Genomic DNA, 16,404 nt, shown 5'->3' with positions numbered 1-16,404 from the left:
GAAAACTTCTCTACTTATTATTATAACATAGGAGATGGGTATTCTGTAGTTCACTGATAACACTGTCTGCATTGCACTGAAATACTTAACAGGAAGTGAATTATTCACTGGATGTCTGAAAGGTTCAACAGTTACATGCAATACGCTGCAAAATCTGCTGTCATTAGACAACGTTTTTTTGTTTATTTTGCTGACAATTTTAAGCTGCCTTTCTCTATCTACCTTTTTACCCCAGTAACCCTTGAAATAATTTTCAGGTCTCTAGAAACCCTTACTAAGAGTTTATCAACATCTAAAAACATAGTGATGCCATTGGCTCTACAAGGTCTTGTTTGCTTCAGAACTATGCAGGAATTATTTGATGGAAGGTCAGTCCGCCACAGGAAACCCCAACAACCTTTAGGGGAATCCTGGTTGAGAATTGTATCTTTAAAAGTTCTGGTGCCCCTGTTGTTGTCTGTGTCCAGTGAGGCAAGAATACTCACAAGAGAACTTCACTTTTAATAAAGTTGAATGGTGCCACACCACCTTTGGATAAATAGCATCCCAGGCTGACACAGCAGCCTCATTCATTCTTTCCTTAGAGCTGAAGTAGACCAAATACCTAATGGGAAACTTTACTTCCTGTGAAGTTGTCCTTTTAAGTGCTTGGGTGTATTACTGATATTGAGACTTTGCAGTTTACTAATCAATAGGGAAGTCTTAGATTTTTAAGGCCCTGTCACCTTGCCAGTGCATTTATAAATGATACTCCGCTCCCTTATATTTGCCTTACCTGTTCTCCCCCATGGTTCTATCACAGCCTGGAACAACTCTCATACTGTCACATGGCTGAGAGAGTAATGGCTCTGCTTACCCTGGTTGCCAAAGCACAAACTAGATGATTATCAGGGGTTCAAAGGCCCCTTTGGAGATACTTTTCTCTGCTCTGTTTATGTAAAAAAGCCCTGTGCTGGATAATACAAACATGCATGCTGGTGCTTGCTTACTTTATTAAGAACTCTGAGAAGTTGCTACACATGCTTACTCTGTATTTCTCTTTGTTGACTGTAAGTATTGTTATCTAATAAACAATATGTATTGTAGAGTTCTAATTACTCTCAGATTATATTGAGGATAATTTGACTAGTTTGGTTATGAATAATGTATTTTATTCATGGTCAACCTCCATTCTATTGCAAAATTTCAGTATTATTGTGCATGAATATAAGAAGCATAGATTTAGATCTATTGCGTGTGGTTACAACCTTGAACGAAGTATCCACTGAGTGTTGGTGACATTTGTCCCATTCCTTGTCATCCTTCTTTTCTCAGTAATGTTTGGAAAATTGAGATCTGGTGTAAACCAGACTAGAGCAAGGAGCTCTGCAAACAGGATAAAAAAATATGTAAATTGTTATTAAATGAAAAGGCCTTTTTGGGGTCCCCTTTTTTGACAGGACCACCCTAAGTCTTTCCAGGGTTTTACTAAAGTAGCTTTAGAATTTGTTGGATTGATTATATATTTTGCAGTGCTCAACCCAGACATTTTTTTAAGCTGGGTGGGATGACATTTTAGGCAGGTGGCAGTCCCTGTATTGTGACCCAACTCATCAATCCAAAAACAGCCGGGTGGTTACTGAAAAGTGCTGGGTGGTGCACCCATCTAAAAGGGGCTGGGGAGAACACAGTTTTGTGTCTCCTCTGTAGAAAATAATCCTTTGTTTACTTAGCCTGAGGCTGTCATTTTGTTTTTTTGATTGCACCAAGTGTACCCTGCTTTTTTCCCAAAGAGGTCCACAATGCTGAGCAGCAATTTACTTTGCAACATCCTAAAACCTCCAGAGTGGTTGGAATTAAATTCTGCTGCAAAGGAGTGTTTTGGAGGGAAGGAGTTCACCTTCATTTCTGTTTCTTTACAGGAAGAGTCTGAAGATTGTGAAATAATGTGATACAAATTCATAAGTAGGTCTGTGCTGAATTAGCATGCGCGACAATGCAATCTCTGACTCAGAATGTGGCAAATACAAAGAACTGCCCTTTGGGGTTTTAGTTGCAGGATTCTGTCTAGGAAAACAACCTCTCTTTCGCTTCACTTGTCTTTTCTAGCTATTCAACCTCATAAAGTAGCCTCAGGTTAGTAGTTTATGCATAGCGTGATTCATGTTGGAAACTGTCCCAGTTCTCACTTTATGCACTGCATTCCCAGTGCATACAAAGCTGTCTTGTATTGAGATGAAGGCCAAATGTTAAGATGCTTTTATAGTAAAACATTGTGCAAAATTGAATATACTCATCTGTGTTGATGGTTGTGATGAGTTGGTAAGCTTTAGACAAGTATTAGCTTTCACATTAAGGGAACATTTTATGCATTCTTGTGTGATCCTGTTTTAGTAAGCCATCTATTTAACTGGCTGGTAGAGTGGTGTTCTGAATTGATAGTAACTACACTAGCAAGAACAGCAATGTTCTTGGATCCCAGCTTCAGCGTAAACATTTTTTTTACCATTGGATCATGGAAAGTCTGAATCCTCTTTTGGGTTTTTATTACTGCGTTTGTCCCCGTATCGGATTTCCCCGTCAGTTTATGTCTTTCCTGTCACTGAGACACAAGTAAGAAAATCTTTGACACAAGCACCAAAAAACCTTTTCTAGTAGAGCAGGTAGAAGGTCTAGAACCAAAGAGTAACTTTTATTGCTTTGTGTCTTTATTGGGAAGATGTATTTGTAAGGACACAGACAGCAGTATAACTTAACAGAAATCATCTTATCTCCAATGTAAAAAATTGGCTTTGGATGGATTTTATCTATATGTTGGCAATGTTATTAAAAATAAATTGTAGTTAGGTAGGTTGAACCTTTGTGTCAAGGGGCATCTAATAATCAATATGGTAATCTTCATGTATTTTGGTTTTCAAGTCAAAATGTACAGCTTAGTGATATTTTCTATCTCTATTACAGCTCCAAAATGTGGGAATCAATCCTGCCAACATAGGCTTTAGCACTCTGACTATGGAGTCTGATAAGTTTATCTGTGTCAGAGAGAAGGTCGGGGAGCAGGCTCAAGTGGTTATCATTGATCTGGCTGACCCCAACACACCATTGAGACGTCCAATCTCAGCTGAAAGTGCCATCATGAATCCTGCTTCTAAAGTTATTGCCCTGAAAGGTGAGCTTCCAATCTGTTGTGTGAAATTACCATAAAATTATTGGATAATGTGCGTGATAATAAACCTTGTGTATTCAGTTAACATTCTCTTTTTTTTGAGAACTAAAAAGCACGTGCTTAAAATATGAGATCTTCTCCATGAATATCAAATTCTTTTACCTAGGTTTGTATAAAAAGAGTCAAATCCCAACAGCTTAAAGTGGACAATTTTTACTTTATATAACAGGGTTATCTACCTTTTTATATAAAAGTAAAAATGTTCTTGTTTTTTATTTTAATGCAAGTTCTTCTTTAAGCAGGTCTCTGGAATCTTATGTTGAACCACTGATTGTTGGACCATATGTTATTGGTCTTTGATCCTGCTTGATTCCTTGGACCTAATATATTTTTTCCATTAACTTCACATCTTCAACTTCACATCTTAGCTCCAACCATTTTCAATTTGAATTTACACAGAGCTTCTCCTTCATCTTGGCAGTAAATTATTTGCTAGGGAAATAAAAGTAACGAACATATAAAATGCTGCACAGGCTGGTAGTAAAGTGAACCCTTTTATTTGCCTTACCTTTTGTAAAGCACAGGTTCACATAAAGAAAAATGCTTTAAAAATATTTTTTTGCCAACCTATGTCTGATCTCTTTTTTGTAATTTTGGAATGAAGATAAGAATTCAAATGAAAAAAAAAATGTAAATGCTTAATAAAGACTGAAACATCTTTACCTACAGGCTTTGTCTGTGGCGTGGAGCTTTAAAAAGAAATTCCTTATATCCTGAAAAACTAATGCCATATCAGTATGATTACGGGCCTTTTTGCTTGTAAATATTGTTTAGCATTTGTTTTTATTTATGCAAGTTTTTCATTTCCTGAAAATGACTGTCTATTCCTATGTTTCCATGAAAGTAGTTGGCTAGTCACTGTCAGATTGTTCCCATGGTATCCATTTCTGGAAACCTTTTCCATTAATGTTATACTCTGATGTTATATCGGGTAGTGAAGTTGTAAAATCTAAAGCTAAGCAGTAGCTGGGAGGTCCTTTTTTGTGAATAAAACTGATGTGGAACAGATTTATTTAGGTGGGAGCTTAGCTAGGACTTGAGCCAACTATTTTGTGGAAATTTTAAAATATTTTGACATCTACAGAAAGTAAGACAGAAAATGTGATAAATGATTGTGACCTGCATTTCAGAAGGTTCTTTTCAGACAAGGCAGTGCAATGATATGCATAATTGTCTAACCAATGACGATTTAGTTAGCTGAACTTTAGTTAACTAAAGTCAGGTTGGTGAAATGGTATTCCAGTATTGCATTTTGCATTTATGCATGTGTCTTGTTTAATAGGCTTGCAATGGTTCCTTGAAGCTTTGTGACCTACATAGTGTGCTACCTACTAGTAGTTAGTGAGCTAAAAATGTATGGTATGTGCCATTTTTTTAATATAGAAAGGACTGTTGTCACAGTGAAACCTCCAGCTATTTAGTATATATTTGGAATTGCTTGAAAGCTCAACCTGAAACTAAATTTATATGCATATACTTGGAATAAAAACAACCTCAAATATAAGACAATTCCAAAAAGTTGGATTACTAATTTGGGGAAAATGCACCTTCGCATGAATAAATCTAGTGCAAAAAAATAAAAAAAGACAATATTTTTATTTATATTATCCATGGGTGGTAAAAACTGGGTCAGCTCTGTCCTGCTCCAAAATAGAAGCGCCCATTACCACCATTTCAACAACTTTCCAAGTAATGGATATAAACACGTGTTCTGTTACTGTACAGAAAGGGTTCTGCCCTGGCTTTCCCATGTCCCAATCAGGACTCTGAAAACTGACTCCTTGTACCTGAGAGTCCCAAGACAACGGATATCTCACAGTGGTCAGGCCCTTGGCAAGTTAATCTTGGCCTGCCCACTGTGAGATCTTTATTGTCTTAGGACTCTGATACTGTGCAATTTGGAGAAATGTATGCAAAATAATTTACGCTAGGTGGAATCCAAGGCCATCACTTGCCAGTCATTTTTTTTTTTTTAACTGCAAAGTTATGTCAGGCACCTTAAAAGGCAGATCCTGGGTTTCTCTCTGCAACCCAGGTTTTAGAAAATGGATGACAGATTGATGAATGACATAAAGGGGCCATTATACACATTTTAACTTTTTGCACAAGACCAGCAAAACTGTTTGACATGGCTGTCCGTTATCTAACATATGTGCACTGTGTATGATAAACAATTTACATATACAAATACTTGTATTGCTGTTGAATATGGTCTCCTCTAACGTATTTGCAGCCACTATATGTCTCCATGCACTTGCTCCAGTAACAGCTATGTAAAATTGCCCACAGTTGGTTTTCCCAGTATGAACAGCAGTGGAACATGTTTGCTCAAAAAAGGTTGAAGGGAGACACTTAAAATTTGAATAGGTAGCTCTTCTAGGACAGTATTCACATTCCACTAAAGATATTTAGATAAAGTGGGATAAAGGGTTCATGCCTCTTATCAGTTTTCTATTACTGTTGCTCATTATTTCCTTATTTTTCACCAGGGCAGTGTGGCGAGATCCCACTAATGGGAGGAAAAGCAGAAACCGCTTGTGAATTTTTGGCTACTGTATGTGTTGCTGCTGGAAATAAATCCTTTTTTTCCCGTTGTGTCACTAGGATAGGAAGTGGGTGAGAATTGCCCCAACTGATGAAACAGCAAAGACCTGACAAAAGTTCTAACACAGTATATCCAAATCTTAAATAATTTCTGGAATTCTACCTCACATTTCTAGATATGATAACCCCTTCAAAACAGTATAGAGGTGTTAATAAATAGGGCTAAACAAGTTGATGTAAGATTAATGTGTCAACTCTCAGGGACAGCTGGACCATTGGAATGTGAAGTCCTGAAATGTTCCATTCATGAAGCAGAGTAAGAGGCGGTCTTGTATCTTTTCAGTGGGGTTTATAGAAAGCCAAACTGTTGATGTTTTCTCAGACATTTCTGAAAAGGCTTTTTTGCAGTAGTTCCTCCTTGCTGCTAGGGTTAATGCTCCTGAGGGTGGTGGTAGAGATTTTGCAATGAACTGAAAAGAGCATTATTTCGTCAGGGCCACCAGGTCAGATGTTTTACTTAATTCCATTCATGTGGAATGTTGGAGTCCCAAGCTTTTTGATGAATTTTCCTAAGACATGCCAGCTATTTGCAAGTTTTCTGTGCATTTCTCTTCTGCTTTTCCCTTTCTGTCTCTGGGCAACTATCATTGTGAAAATGTGGTATACAGTTCTTTGCTGAATAAAAAAAAGAGTGATTGCCACTATTATGGTTTTCAGTGTTTCAATGTTTATTATTTCATATTCATCGGCTATCTATCAGTCTCTACCTTTTTGGTTTTAAGTAAGCTATTTCATGTGATTTAACAAATTAGTATGTAGTGAAAGAACTGGTGATTACAGTCTTATCCTTATGATAAGATCACGAACAACAGCTGGACTTTAGTAGGACATTGCTTCAGGGACTAAAGCTACGTACACACTTCCAATTATTATCGTCGGAAAACGAACGACGAACGTTCCTGCACGATATACACGAACGATCGTATAGCACCGATCCTGCACATAGAGGTAACGACACGATCGTTCGTAGATATTGTACACACAATAGATACGATCGTTTGAGCGATAGAGGAACTATGTGCACGACAGGAAAGTGAACGGACGTTCGTTCATCACGCATGCTCTGAACATGGACGATCAACGAACGACCGTACACACGAACGATGTTCAACGATCGTCGTCCAATCCGATCCGCCGGTCCGGTCGTTCGTTTCCAGCGACTTTCCTCGTTCGTCGGCGTCGTTGGTTACTTTTTTACGAACGATTTTTTGCCCAATCGATCGTTCGTCGTTCGATTGGAACGATAAAAATTGGAAGTGTGTACGCACCTTAAATCTGTTCTGATTTGGAATAACAGCCATGTATACATTCACCAAACATTCAGTGCACCACATCCTGGTGCATTTGTTAGAAATGAAATTACTGTAATTGATTCATATGTACAGAATGTATGAAGAATGTTACATTTGCTCTATAAATATTCCCAATTAATTAGGATTTGTTATCCTGCTAACCAGATAGCTGCTAGGTCTCAATGTGAAGAGATGGCCTTTTACATGAGGTGGGGTGCACAAGGCTGTAGAAAGTTACAACTCATCATCAGGACGGATGTGTTTGTCTTTGTGTGAAAAGGAGCAGTGGGGGCACTGCCAGAGCCCCACAAGATGACCTCTACCAGGCTACTTGTCTGCAAGTTTCTGACTCCATGAGGATAGCATGTTGGCCTGAGTGATTCTCGCATGTAAGCTCACTGATGCCCTCACCCAGGTCTGAGAGCAGATTCCACAGGGCACCGTCCTCCATATCATCAGCAGCATGCCTGGATATTGCAGCAAATGTTTATGTTCCATAGTGGGGGCCATACACCCTGTTCATTAGGTTAATGGTGTGAGGAAGTTCATGCAGGTTTGATTATCCTTAGTTTTTTACTTTGATTGTCAGTGTGACTTTTAATCCAGCCCTCAGTGGATAAATGATTTTGGTTTTCTATATCTGTTTGTTCTCAATAAATTACAGTATGTATATCAACAAAGATTTATATTATGAATATTTTGGTCATTTAGATATATCATTTTTTTAGCCAGTGTAAATGAAATGATTGCCAACTGCCCCAAAATGTTGAATAAACATCCCAGTGGTTGCCTGATTATAGCTGGTAAATAATTACCTCCTGGTGTGCCGTCCAATTTTTTTTCTATGCAACGTAGTAAGCAATTTGGTACATTGTTCAGCTATGTGTTTCTTACTCTGTACTCGCAAGTACTCTGTAATGGCATTTCAATACAGGAGCTTCAATTAGAGATTTACCAGGAAGTAAATACAGCTTTAAGTAAATTGTAAAGCCAGACAAAGTTGTGTTTTTTTCTGATCGAAGCCCAGAATGGTTCTGGTACTTTATGTAGTTTATATTAGATTAGCCCCCTCCTAATTATGATAGCCTTAAGTCTTGACCTTATTTTGCTTTAATTATACTCTAATCTATTTCTTTTTATATTTCTGCTTCTGTTCTATGTATATGCAGTTGTGCTTTTCTCTGTCTTTTCTGTTTTTTTTACCTATGCTTTCTGTTCTTTTTTCCTGCTTTCTCTTCTCAAAACAGACGGTGAGTTTTTACATTGTCGTGTCTTGATTTGTCCCTGTCTAAAAATATTTTGTTATAAGGTAACGGAGGTAAGCATTGTTGTTAGCAAATAGGGAATTTGTTTCATTACTCCAATGGCAAATTATAGTCACCGTTTTCGCTTTTCTTTTCCATGCTCTCTTTAACAAATAACTTTTGTTTTATTATGTTTAATTTTCTTCATTTTAAAAACAGTTTCTGATTCATAAAAAAATCAGAAAAGTTTGCTGCTGTTTTACCACTGAATTCCCCAAAATTAAAAAAAAAGCTATTAAGTCTATTAAGCTATTAAGCTCACCAATCTCTACTTCAGGGCTAGGCAAACTCCGGCCTTAGTAGTCCAGTAGTAGCCAGTAGTCCAATCCGGTCTAATTCCCTACTGGTCGATCCGGCCTAATCCCGGCTGGCAGGGGTTAGCAACCCGTGGCTACGGAGCCTTGTTATGCCTCCTTTCCCTATTTACCGCGGCCAGCGTTAACACTTCCGCCGCCGGGGTAAGGGGACATTCCCTCTCCTGGGTATGCATTGCAGAGAAGAGGGATTACCCTTCACGGGCGTTCCTGGTGGGGGTGGAGCCATCAGCGCGGGACTCGAGAGAGAATCTGGCCTAGTGTGCCTTCTTGAACTCCTAAAATGGCCTAGTAGCCAAAAAGGTTTGCTGACCCCTGATCTACTTAATACTAGACTACTGAGTTTTATGGTAGTTTTCAGTTTAGGCTAAGGTAACTTCCTACAGTGTGTTTACTAGCTGAAATAGACACAGACTAGGATACATGTGACTTCGTACCAGTATGGCTTCCATTAAATTTAATCTTCTCTCTTTCAGTGCTAATTTTTTATTAAATAGTTTATTCCTGCATTAACCAACTACATTAACTAGTACTGCTTCCCACCTAGAGTCTCTTCAAAGAAAAATATTACCTTACTGCTATACTTTGGGGTGCAGAAAATACTCCCCTTGTAAGGGTGTTTGTAAATTGACATCTTTTGAAGAGTTGCATGAATAAAGTACCAGTTGTGATTTTGTCTGGTTCACATTTAAGAAGGTTTTCCAGGATCTCCCAGTGAGATAATAAACCCACTAGAAAGCTTTACTTTACTTTTACCATCACTAAATGTCCATTTTTAAAATGACTTCCAGATTAATCAGAGTTTGTTTTGCATAAACACAAATGTTTTTTCTACACCCAAGATAAGACCTAAAAAACCTCCAAATTAAGTATTAAGGGTACCTAGAACAAACACATAAACATGGCTCCTTGTTCACAAGCAGATATGATAATAATGTAGTGTGTGCACTGCAATGTCGAGGCTTCATCTATGTTTTGTAGTGCTTTGTATTGTTACAAATACAAAACAAATAATATTGTTTTTGTTTTATTTTTTTATTCTGCATTTGTCTACACAAAAATCAATTGGCCAGGGCCTAGTTGGCACATTCAGATTTACTTAGATATGCACTTATTACCCAATCTATCTTTTACTTGTTTGATTAGAGAGAATTTATTCTTACGTGTGTGGGTACCTATAAATAAACATTTTACTGGGCACAAAATAATACAGTATACCCACCATTGGTCTTCATCAGATTGATGACTACAGAAAAATCTGCTTATATGCAATCAGTAGTCCAATACAAAGTCATGGCCATATGTGTGGCATTTGGTTCTATTTTCAAAATGCATCTTTGGCAAACATCAGTCCATGTATTGCATGTCTGTGTGGGTCATAATTTTCCTGATATTCCTGGCTTAACTTGCAAAGCCATCTTTGCTTTTTGGTTGTCCTTAGCTATGTGGTTCCCACAATGGTATTTATTACATGTGTTATATTTTTAAAACTGACGGGATATATACCATAGCACTCTATGAGATTTAGATCTGCACTAAAAGAGTACAATTGGAGGGTCTATACTAATATATATATATATATATATATATATTAGCTGGAGTTCTTTGTATTCCTTAGGGACTCCAATCCCTTTTTCCTGTAACAAATGCTATAAGCTCCCAAGTAGGAATTTGTCTTAGATAACACATTTAAAATTCAGCCATAACAAAATATGTGCAACAATATTCCCAGACTGCCAGCTGACTTCCCGGAATCTTCCTCCACACACGGCCAAGTGTTAAATACATTTCTACTGACTGTACCCACTCCACCCTAGGAACATTCACAACCACATACTTATAAGTCAGTCAAAAAGTTTTTTAAAATTCTGTATTGAGACATTTCTTAAATGTTTGTGTTTAACAAGTTCATGACCATATACTATGCCTGGTTAAAAAGATTTTATACTTTCATAAACCAATCATGTCTGGTAATGTAATTTATAGGCATATTTCTGCTCGTATGTACTTGTTTTTGTCTAAGCATGTCCTGTATCCACCATGCATATTTTATTGTAAATGAATCCTTACTCTTTTCATATTAGCGCTAATTAGGAAAATTGCATCATATTATAGTAGTAATCTTGTCAGTACCAACGGAACATTCGTTTTCTAAATAATGCTAAGAACAGTAAGTATGAATTAGTTGCACGGATATCTACTCTTTTCTACAGGTCTTCAGCATTTTCATTTTCATTAACCAACCTCGCTGAGCTTACTCCAAACATTACATTATTGTTCTGTAAAAAACAGTAAATTACCCACCTTGATTTATATATTTACATTTTTTCACGTGTTGCATGCAAGTATTGTTGGAAGTGAGAAAAGCTGTTTATTTTTGGTTCACAATGATAAAAAAAAGCTGCTTCTGATAAATACGCCTTCATGATGAAATCATCTTAATTTTGCAGTAGATTGGACTGTTCATGCTGATGCTTAAATCTGGGAGGCCTGGGAAGTTGGGGCATTTGCCAGCCATCCAAAAGGATTCATGGGAAATCTTTCCATACCACACAAAATAGATAAGGATGATGGCTTTAGACAAAGCTGATATGTTCCTCATACTTACTCTTCCCTTCATGAAAAAATATTCCAAGGTATCTTTACAAACTGCGGAGGCTGATGCAAGTCAAAATGCTTCTCGGCAAAAGACTAGTCACTTGAGTTTTGGTGTTTAATATGCATAAGATAAAACTATGATGCCATCCTGTTGAAATTAAACATTTTGACCACTCTGGACTTGTTGGTTAGAAACAAAAATAAAATTGTGAAAAGTTCAGGTATGTTAAACTAGGTTTAAAGAGCTAGGAAACCTTAAAATTCATGTTAAAGGCAAAAAAAGTTTACGATAATGGGGGAGGGTTTATTAATGGTCTGGTTTTTATTGTTCTGTCTTTTTTCAGGAAATCTGTTTGACAGGAATAATTTTATAAATATTTGATATAGTTCCAAAACGTTTAAAATTTTAAGCTAACCATAGGCAGTATGTAATGGGGGATCTGGTTGTCGGTGTCAATATTTTTTTGTCTGTTCTATGACATGAAGAGATGGAGAGTAAACTTTTTTTTCATCAGGGGTCAAATGCGATTTGCTGAAAATGTCCTAAAAAGGTCCAGTAGATGCATCCCTCGACCCATCTCAAAGTAATCACTAAAGTTTTTAAGGAGATTTTTTATGCCATGAATGTATCCAAACACTGCTAGGATCAGTTGGTCCTGGGAAATTCAATGTTTTGTTAGGTATACATTTTGTATACACATTTTATTATTTTTTATTATTATCCCTCCAGTAATTCCGTAATGTTTTATTCAGTCTAGTGATAAGCATCCTTAAACCCAAAATGTTTAATGATGTTCCTTGCATTGTTCTTTATAAGTAAATGCATTTTATGATAATGGGTCTGTTAACTGACATCTGCAAGTGGAAGCTTATATTTTTTTAACTTGCCCTTTTTAATATATGTTTGTTTGCACACAAAGGCATGTTAAATGTAAAGTTTTGTTTTGTATTTTTCTTTAATAAATATATAGCTATATTTTAGTACTTTTAATGTGTAAGCAGTTTTGTACCAAAAGGAAAAAGGTTTAGCTTTTCCACTAGACCTCACATGATCCATTCCATGTGAGGTCACTGCCTGTGGATTTAGGAATGGCTCCTCTGGGTTTGGGTGGATAGTTCAGACTGGGATACTTTGTTAGTTTATACCTTGTATGTATACAATGGGGTCACTCAGCAGGTGAAATAAAGTTGGACATGTTGCTATATTACTTCTTAAGTTCATTCCTTTGCCTGCTGTTTACTGTAGCCAAGCCAAATTCCATTGAAAGCTCTGAGTAAAAAGTCCTTTTAAGTTTGCTTAAGCTAAAAAAGTCCTGGTGGGTTTAGCTTTTTAAGCTTTCACATTTTGCACGTGATGTAGCTTAGTGCCAAAATACATTTAGGATCTATCAAGATCTCATACAGCAAGCATTAAGAACAGGAGCATACTAATGAATAATTCAACTTTTAAGTGGAACTGAATTCGAAAAGTGAACATGTGCGACAACCTCCAGAAGTGTTACTTAAGCAGTATGCTGGAAGGAAGATCAAAGAAAATTGTGACTAGTCTTTGACCCTATGTTTGCTTCAGCTTCCACCGTTCAAATTCAGTTGCCCCAACGTGTGTGTGTGTGTGTGTGTGTGAATTGCCATTGCCATTGTTTCAAATATGTTTCATCTCTGTGCTGCTGATCCTTTCTTGTAACATAGCTGTAATATCATCCACACAAATCACATTTACTGTTTGTGTTTACTAGGGCTGCCTTTGGCATTTAACTCCAGAAATATGTTGAAGGTATCAGTTTGATACAGTGCCTTGACTTGTTGTCTTGTCTTCCAGCTGGAAAAACCCTTCAGATCTTTAACATTGAGATGAAAAGCAAGATGAAAGCTCACACCATGTCAGAGGAGGTCATTTTCTGGAAATGGATATCTGTCAATACTGTAGCTCTGGTGACAGAGACGGCTGTATACCACTGGAGCATGGGAGGAGATTCCCAGCCTCAGAAAATGTTTGACCGCCATGCAAGCCTTGCTGGCTGCCAGATAATCAATTATAGAACGGATGAGCAACAGAAGTGGCTTTTGCTTATTGGTATCTCTGCTCAGGTATTCACACAAGTGACATCTGTATTATTGTAGCTGTGTGTTTAGAGCAGGATTTGTACACCATTTCCTCTCGTAGAGAAGTGTTACTTCTCTGAGGTGAGGGCAGTCTATAATGAGATGCACGGCAAAGAGAAGTGATATTTTTTCTCTGTCTCGAGATAATTTGATCACGATACACTTTAACTCCTGTTATTTACTTTCATTTTTCATTCATGTGTTGGCTGACACTATTGAAATTCCTTCTCTAAAATGGAAGCTAACATATTTTTTTTGAGCATATAGTTTCTTGTGATAAACTTTCTTATTTCCGTAATTTCTGATATCTTTCTGGTATTGTAATAAATATGCACGATTTTAGCCTGTAGATGTGGTTGTTGTATTTAAATACAGCTTCATTTTACGCTACCTCCTGATATTACAGCCCCATAATGAGCATCATTTGTAGTGGGTCGAGACCGCTCGTAGACCACTATCTCCCAGGATATTTTGAATTTGTAATGAGTAAATATAATGGCTGTATATTGAATATTGCTTTTTCATATGTAACGCTTTTATTTTAGCAAAATCGAGTAGTTGGCGCCATGCAGCTGTATTCTGTTGACAGGAAAGTGTCTCAGCCAATTGAGGGTCATGCTGCAGCTTTTGCAGAATTCAAGATTGAGAAAAATTCAAAACCTTCAACTTTGTTCTGTTTTGCTGTGCGTGGACAAGCAGGTGGCAAAGTAAGTGTTCTAAAACCCTGTAATAATAACTCTTTATTTTTAAAACCAGAACCCTTTGTAAGGCTAAGGACCAGAAAATCGGGATATAGGGTGGGAGTATGTGTGCTTCCCTCCTATCCAGAAAGTTGAAATCTTGTTGGCTGATGAAGGAAAGGGGTAAAAACATGTAGCCATTGCTTGGTGGAGATGGCCTAATTCTCACAACGTGACCCAGTGTTATGGTCTGTGGGCTGGGCACTTACTGGAAACTGGGAACTCTCTTTAATAATGGCTCCCCAGATATCTGCCCCATATTAGTAGTTTGGTTTAGAATTCACACACAGCTAAGAGGCTGTGGGCCCAGGAAAGTCCAAAAAAAAGCCTTAAGTTTCAAATGTTAATGTTTTTTTCAAAGTGCCGTGGAATCTTTTTAAATTATTCGATTATGATTACCCTTCCTATCTTCCAGCTGCATATATATATATCTTTAGCCTTATCCACCTTGCATGCTCTTTAGAGTACCTTATCACTTTGGGAACAATAAAAACAAAGTGGGTACATATATTTGCAAATTTGCTTGTTTAATATTAAAATTTCAGATGTTAATCTGTTTTAAAAGTGCTGTGGAATCTTTTTAAATGATTTGATTATGATTATCCTTCCTATCTTCCAGCTGCACATCATAGAAGTTGGACAGCCTGCTAATGGAAACCAACCTTTCACCAAAAAAGCTGTAGATGTATTTTTTCCTCCAGAAGCTCAGACTGACTTTCCTGTGGCTATGCAGGTAATACCTTTATGAGCTGCAAACTATATGTTAAAGTAGATGTGATCACACACAATTGTTTCCAACCCAAGGTTCACCCACCATGTACATTTTCTAGTTTGATTTAGTTGGAAAAAGGTAAAACTTTTATATAAGCTTTACTATGTTACTTTAATAGGATAATTTGATTTTTGTACTTCATAAATCTGCTGCTTCTATAACATAAACATCCGGTGTTCATGCCATGAAAGTTATTTTTCAGGTGCTTCCCATTATAGGATGACCACTCTCCCTGTCTCAAGTTACTGTTTGGCATTGGCAGCCAATGACACGTTTCCGATAGATAAACAAACAGCCTTTTCTTATAGTTACATACTATCGCGAGTAATACCATTCAGCTTTGCACTTGCATTTATAAAGGAAGTCAGCAGTACTGTGATGCAAACAAGTTTAAAGTGCCACTGGGATCAGTGCTACTTTTTACAATATAGGGACTTTTTGTCTACAAATGCTTTTTCCCTCCCTACCTAGCATGCTTTGCTAGCCTTTATCAACTGTATATTAATATCTGTAAGACCTTGAGATGCTACTGTCATTGCCTACATTGTAAATGTTGATAATATTTTGTAAATTTGATTTTTATCTGGGGACAGAATAACTTTTAGCTTTTGTACAGAGGCAGGAAGGGTGCAATATGAGACGGTGGAGGATGCCCATGATGTGAATAATATCCAGCATCAGTTTTCTGCTTAGTTTATTCACTGGAAGTAAAAAACTAAAATCTAAATATGTTAATATTCACACCGTAAAAATAATGGTGGTATTGAAAAAAAATAAATAAAATGGTATGTCCTTTCTGTTGCTGTATTATTGCTATGATATCAAGTAGTGTAATTCTTCTTTGTTTTATGACATCATTTGTCATTTGCTTATCCCTGCACAAGTGGATAATGTTTTTTTTTTTGTGCTCAGATTGGCACCAAACATGGAGTGATCTATTTGATTACAAAGTATGGCTATATCCACATGTATGACCTGGAATCGGGTGCCTGCATTTATATGAACAGAATCAGTGCCGATACAATTTTTGTGACTGCTCCTCACGAACCTACCTCTGGAATTATTGGTGTGAATAAAAAAGGGCAGGTAAGGACATCTTACACATAATGTGCGGGGTTGTAATATCTGTTGTTTGTGAAGCCTGCTTCTATCACCATATACTGTACACAGTAAAATCTATATGCAGTAATGTTTTGGGACTTAAAAACCAAATATTCCTTGGGTGACTGGGAAATTTTTTTAAATGCCAAACACATCAAGGTAATGCATTATTTGTTAATTTAGGTAACTGCAGAAATGTGGCTTGCAGGCGTTAACAAGATGTACATCTTAACATGATCATATTACCAATATGGAATCCATAAACATATGTGGTTTATATATGTTTTGTTTTTTTGTGAAATACATCTTTATTGATTTTTGTACAAAAGAAGAACAAACAAACAATGGGTAATGATAAAAAAGGGGTTTGG

At 37.0% G+C, this 16,404-nt stretch overlaps 1 protein-coding gene across 1 annotated transcript in view; it reads left to right on the top strand.

Moving 5' to 3' along the window:
- LOC140333749 (clathrin heavy chain 1-like) overlaps window positions 1–16,404 on the top strand; it is a 58,076-nt gene that overhangs the window by 12,085 nt on the left and 29,587 nt on the right. The window contains exons 2-6 of the mRNA XM_072415629.1: window positions 2,941–3,148; window positions 13,137–13,405; window positions 13,966–14,127; window positions 14,780–14,893; window positions 15,845–16,018. Of these exons, the coding sequence (XP_072271730.1) occupies window positions 2,941–3,148; window positions 13,137–13,405; window positions 13,966–14,127; window positions 14,780–14,893; window positions 15,845–16,018 (927 nt within the window). The remainder of the gene's footprint in view (window positions 1–2,940; window positions 3,149–13,136; window positions 13,406–13,965; window positions 14,128–14,779; window positions 14,894–15,844; window positions 16,019–16,404) is intronic.

The sequence above is a fragment of the Pyxicephalus adspersus genome, chromosome 6 (genome assembly GCF_032062135.1).
Source record: "Pyxicephalus adspersus chromosome 6, UCB_Pads_2.0, whole genome shotgun sequence".
Taxonomy (NCBI): domain Eukaryota; kingdom Metazoa; phylum Chordata; class Amphibia; order Anura; family Pyxicephalidae; genus Pyxicephalus; species Pyxicephalus adspersus.
Note: the sequence above shows the minus strand (reverse complement) of the source record. Positions and strands in the feature narration are given on the sequence as shown.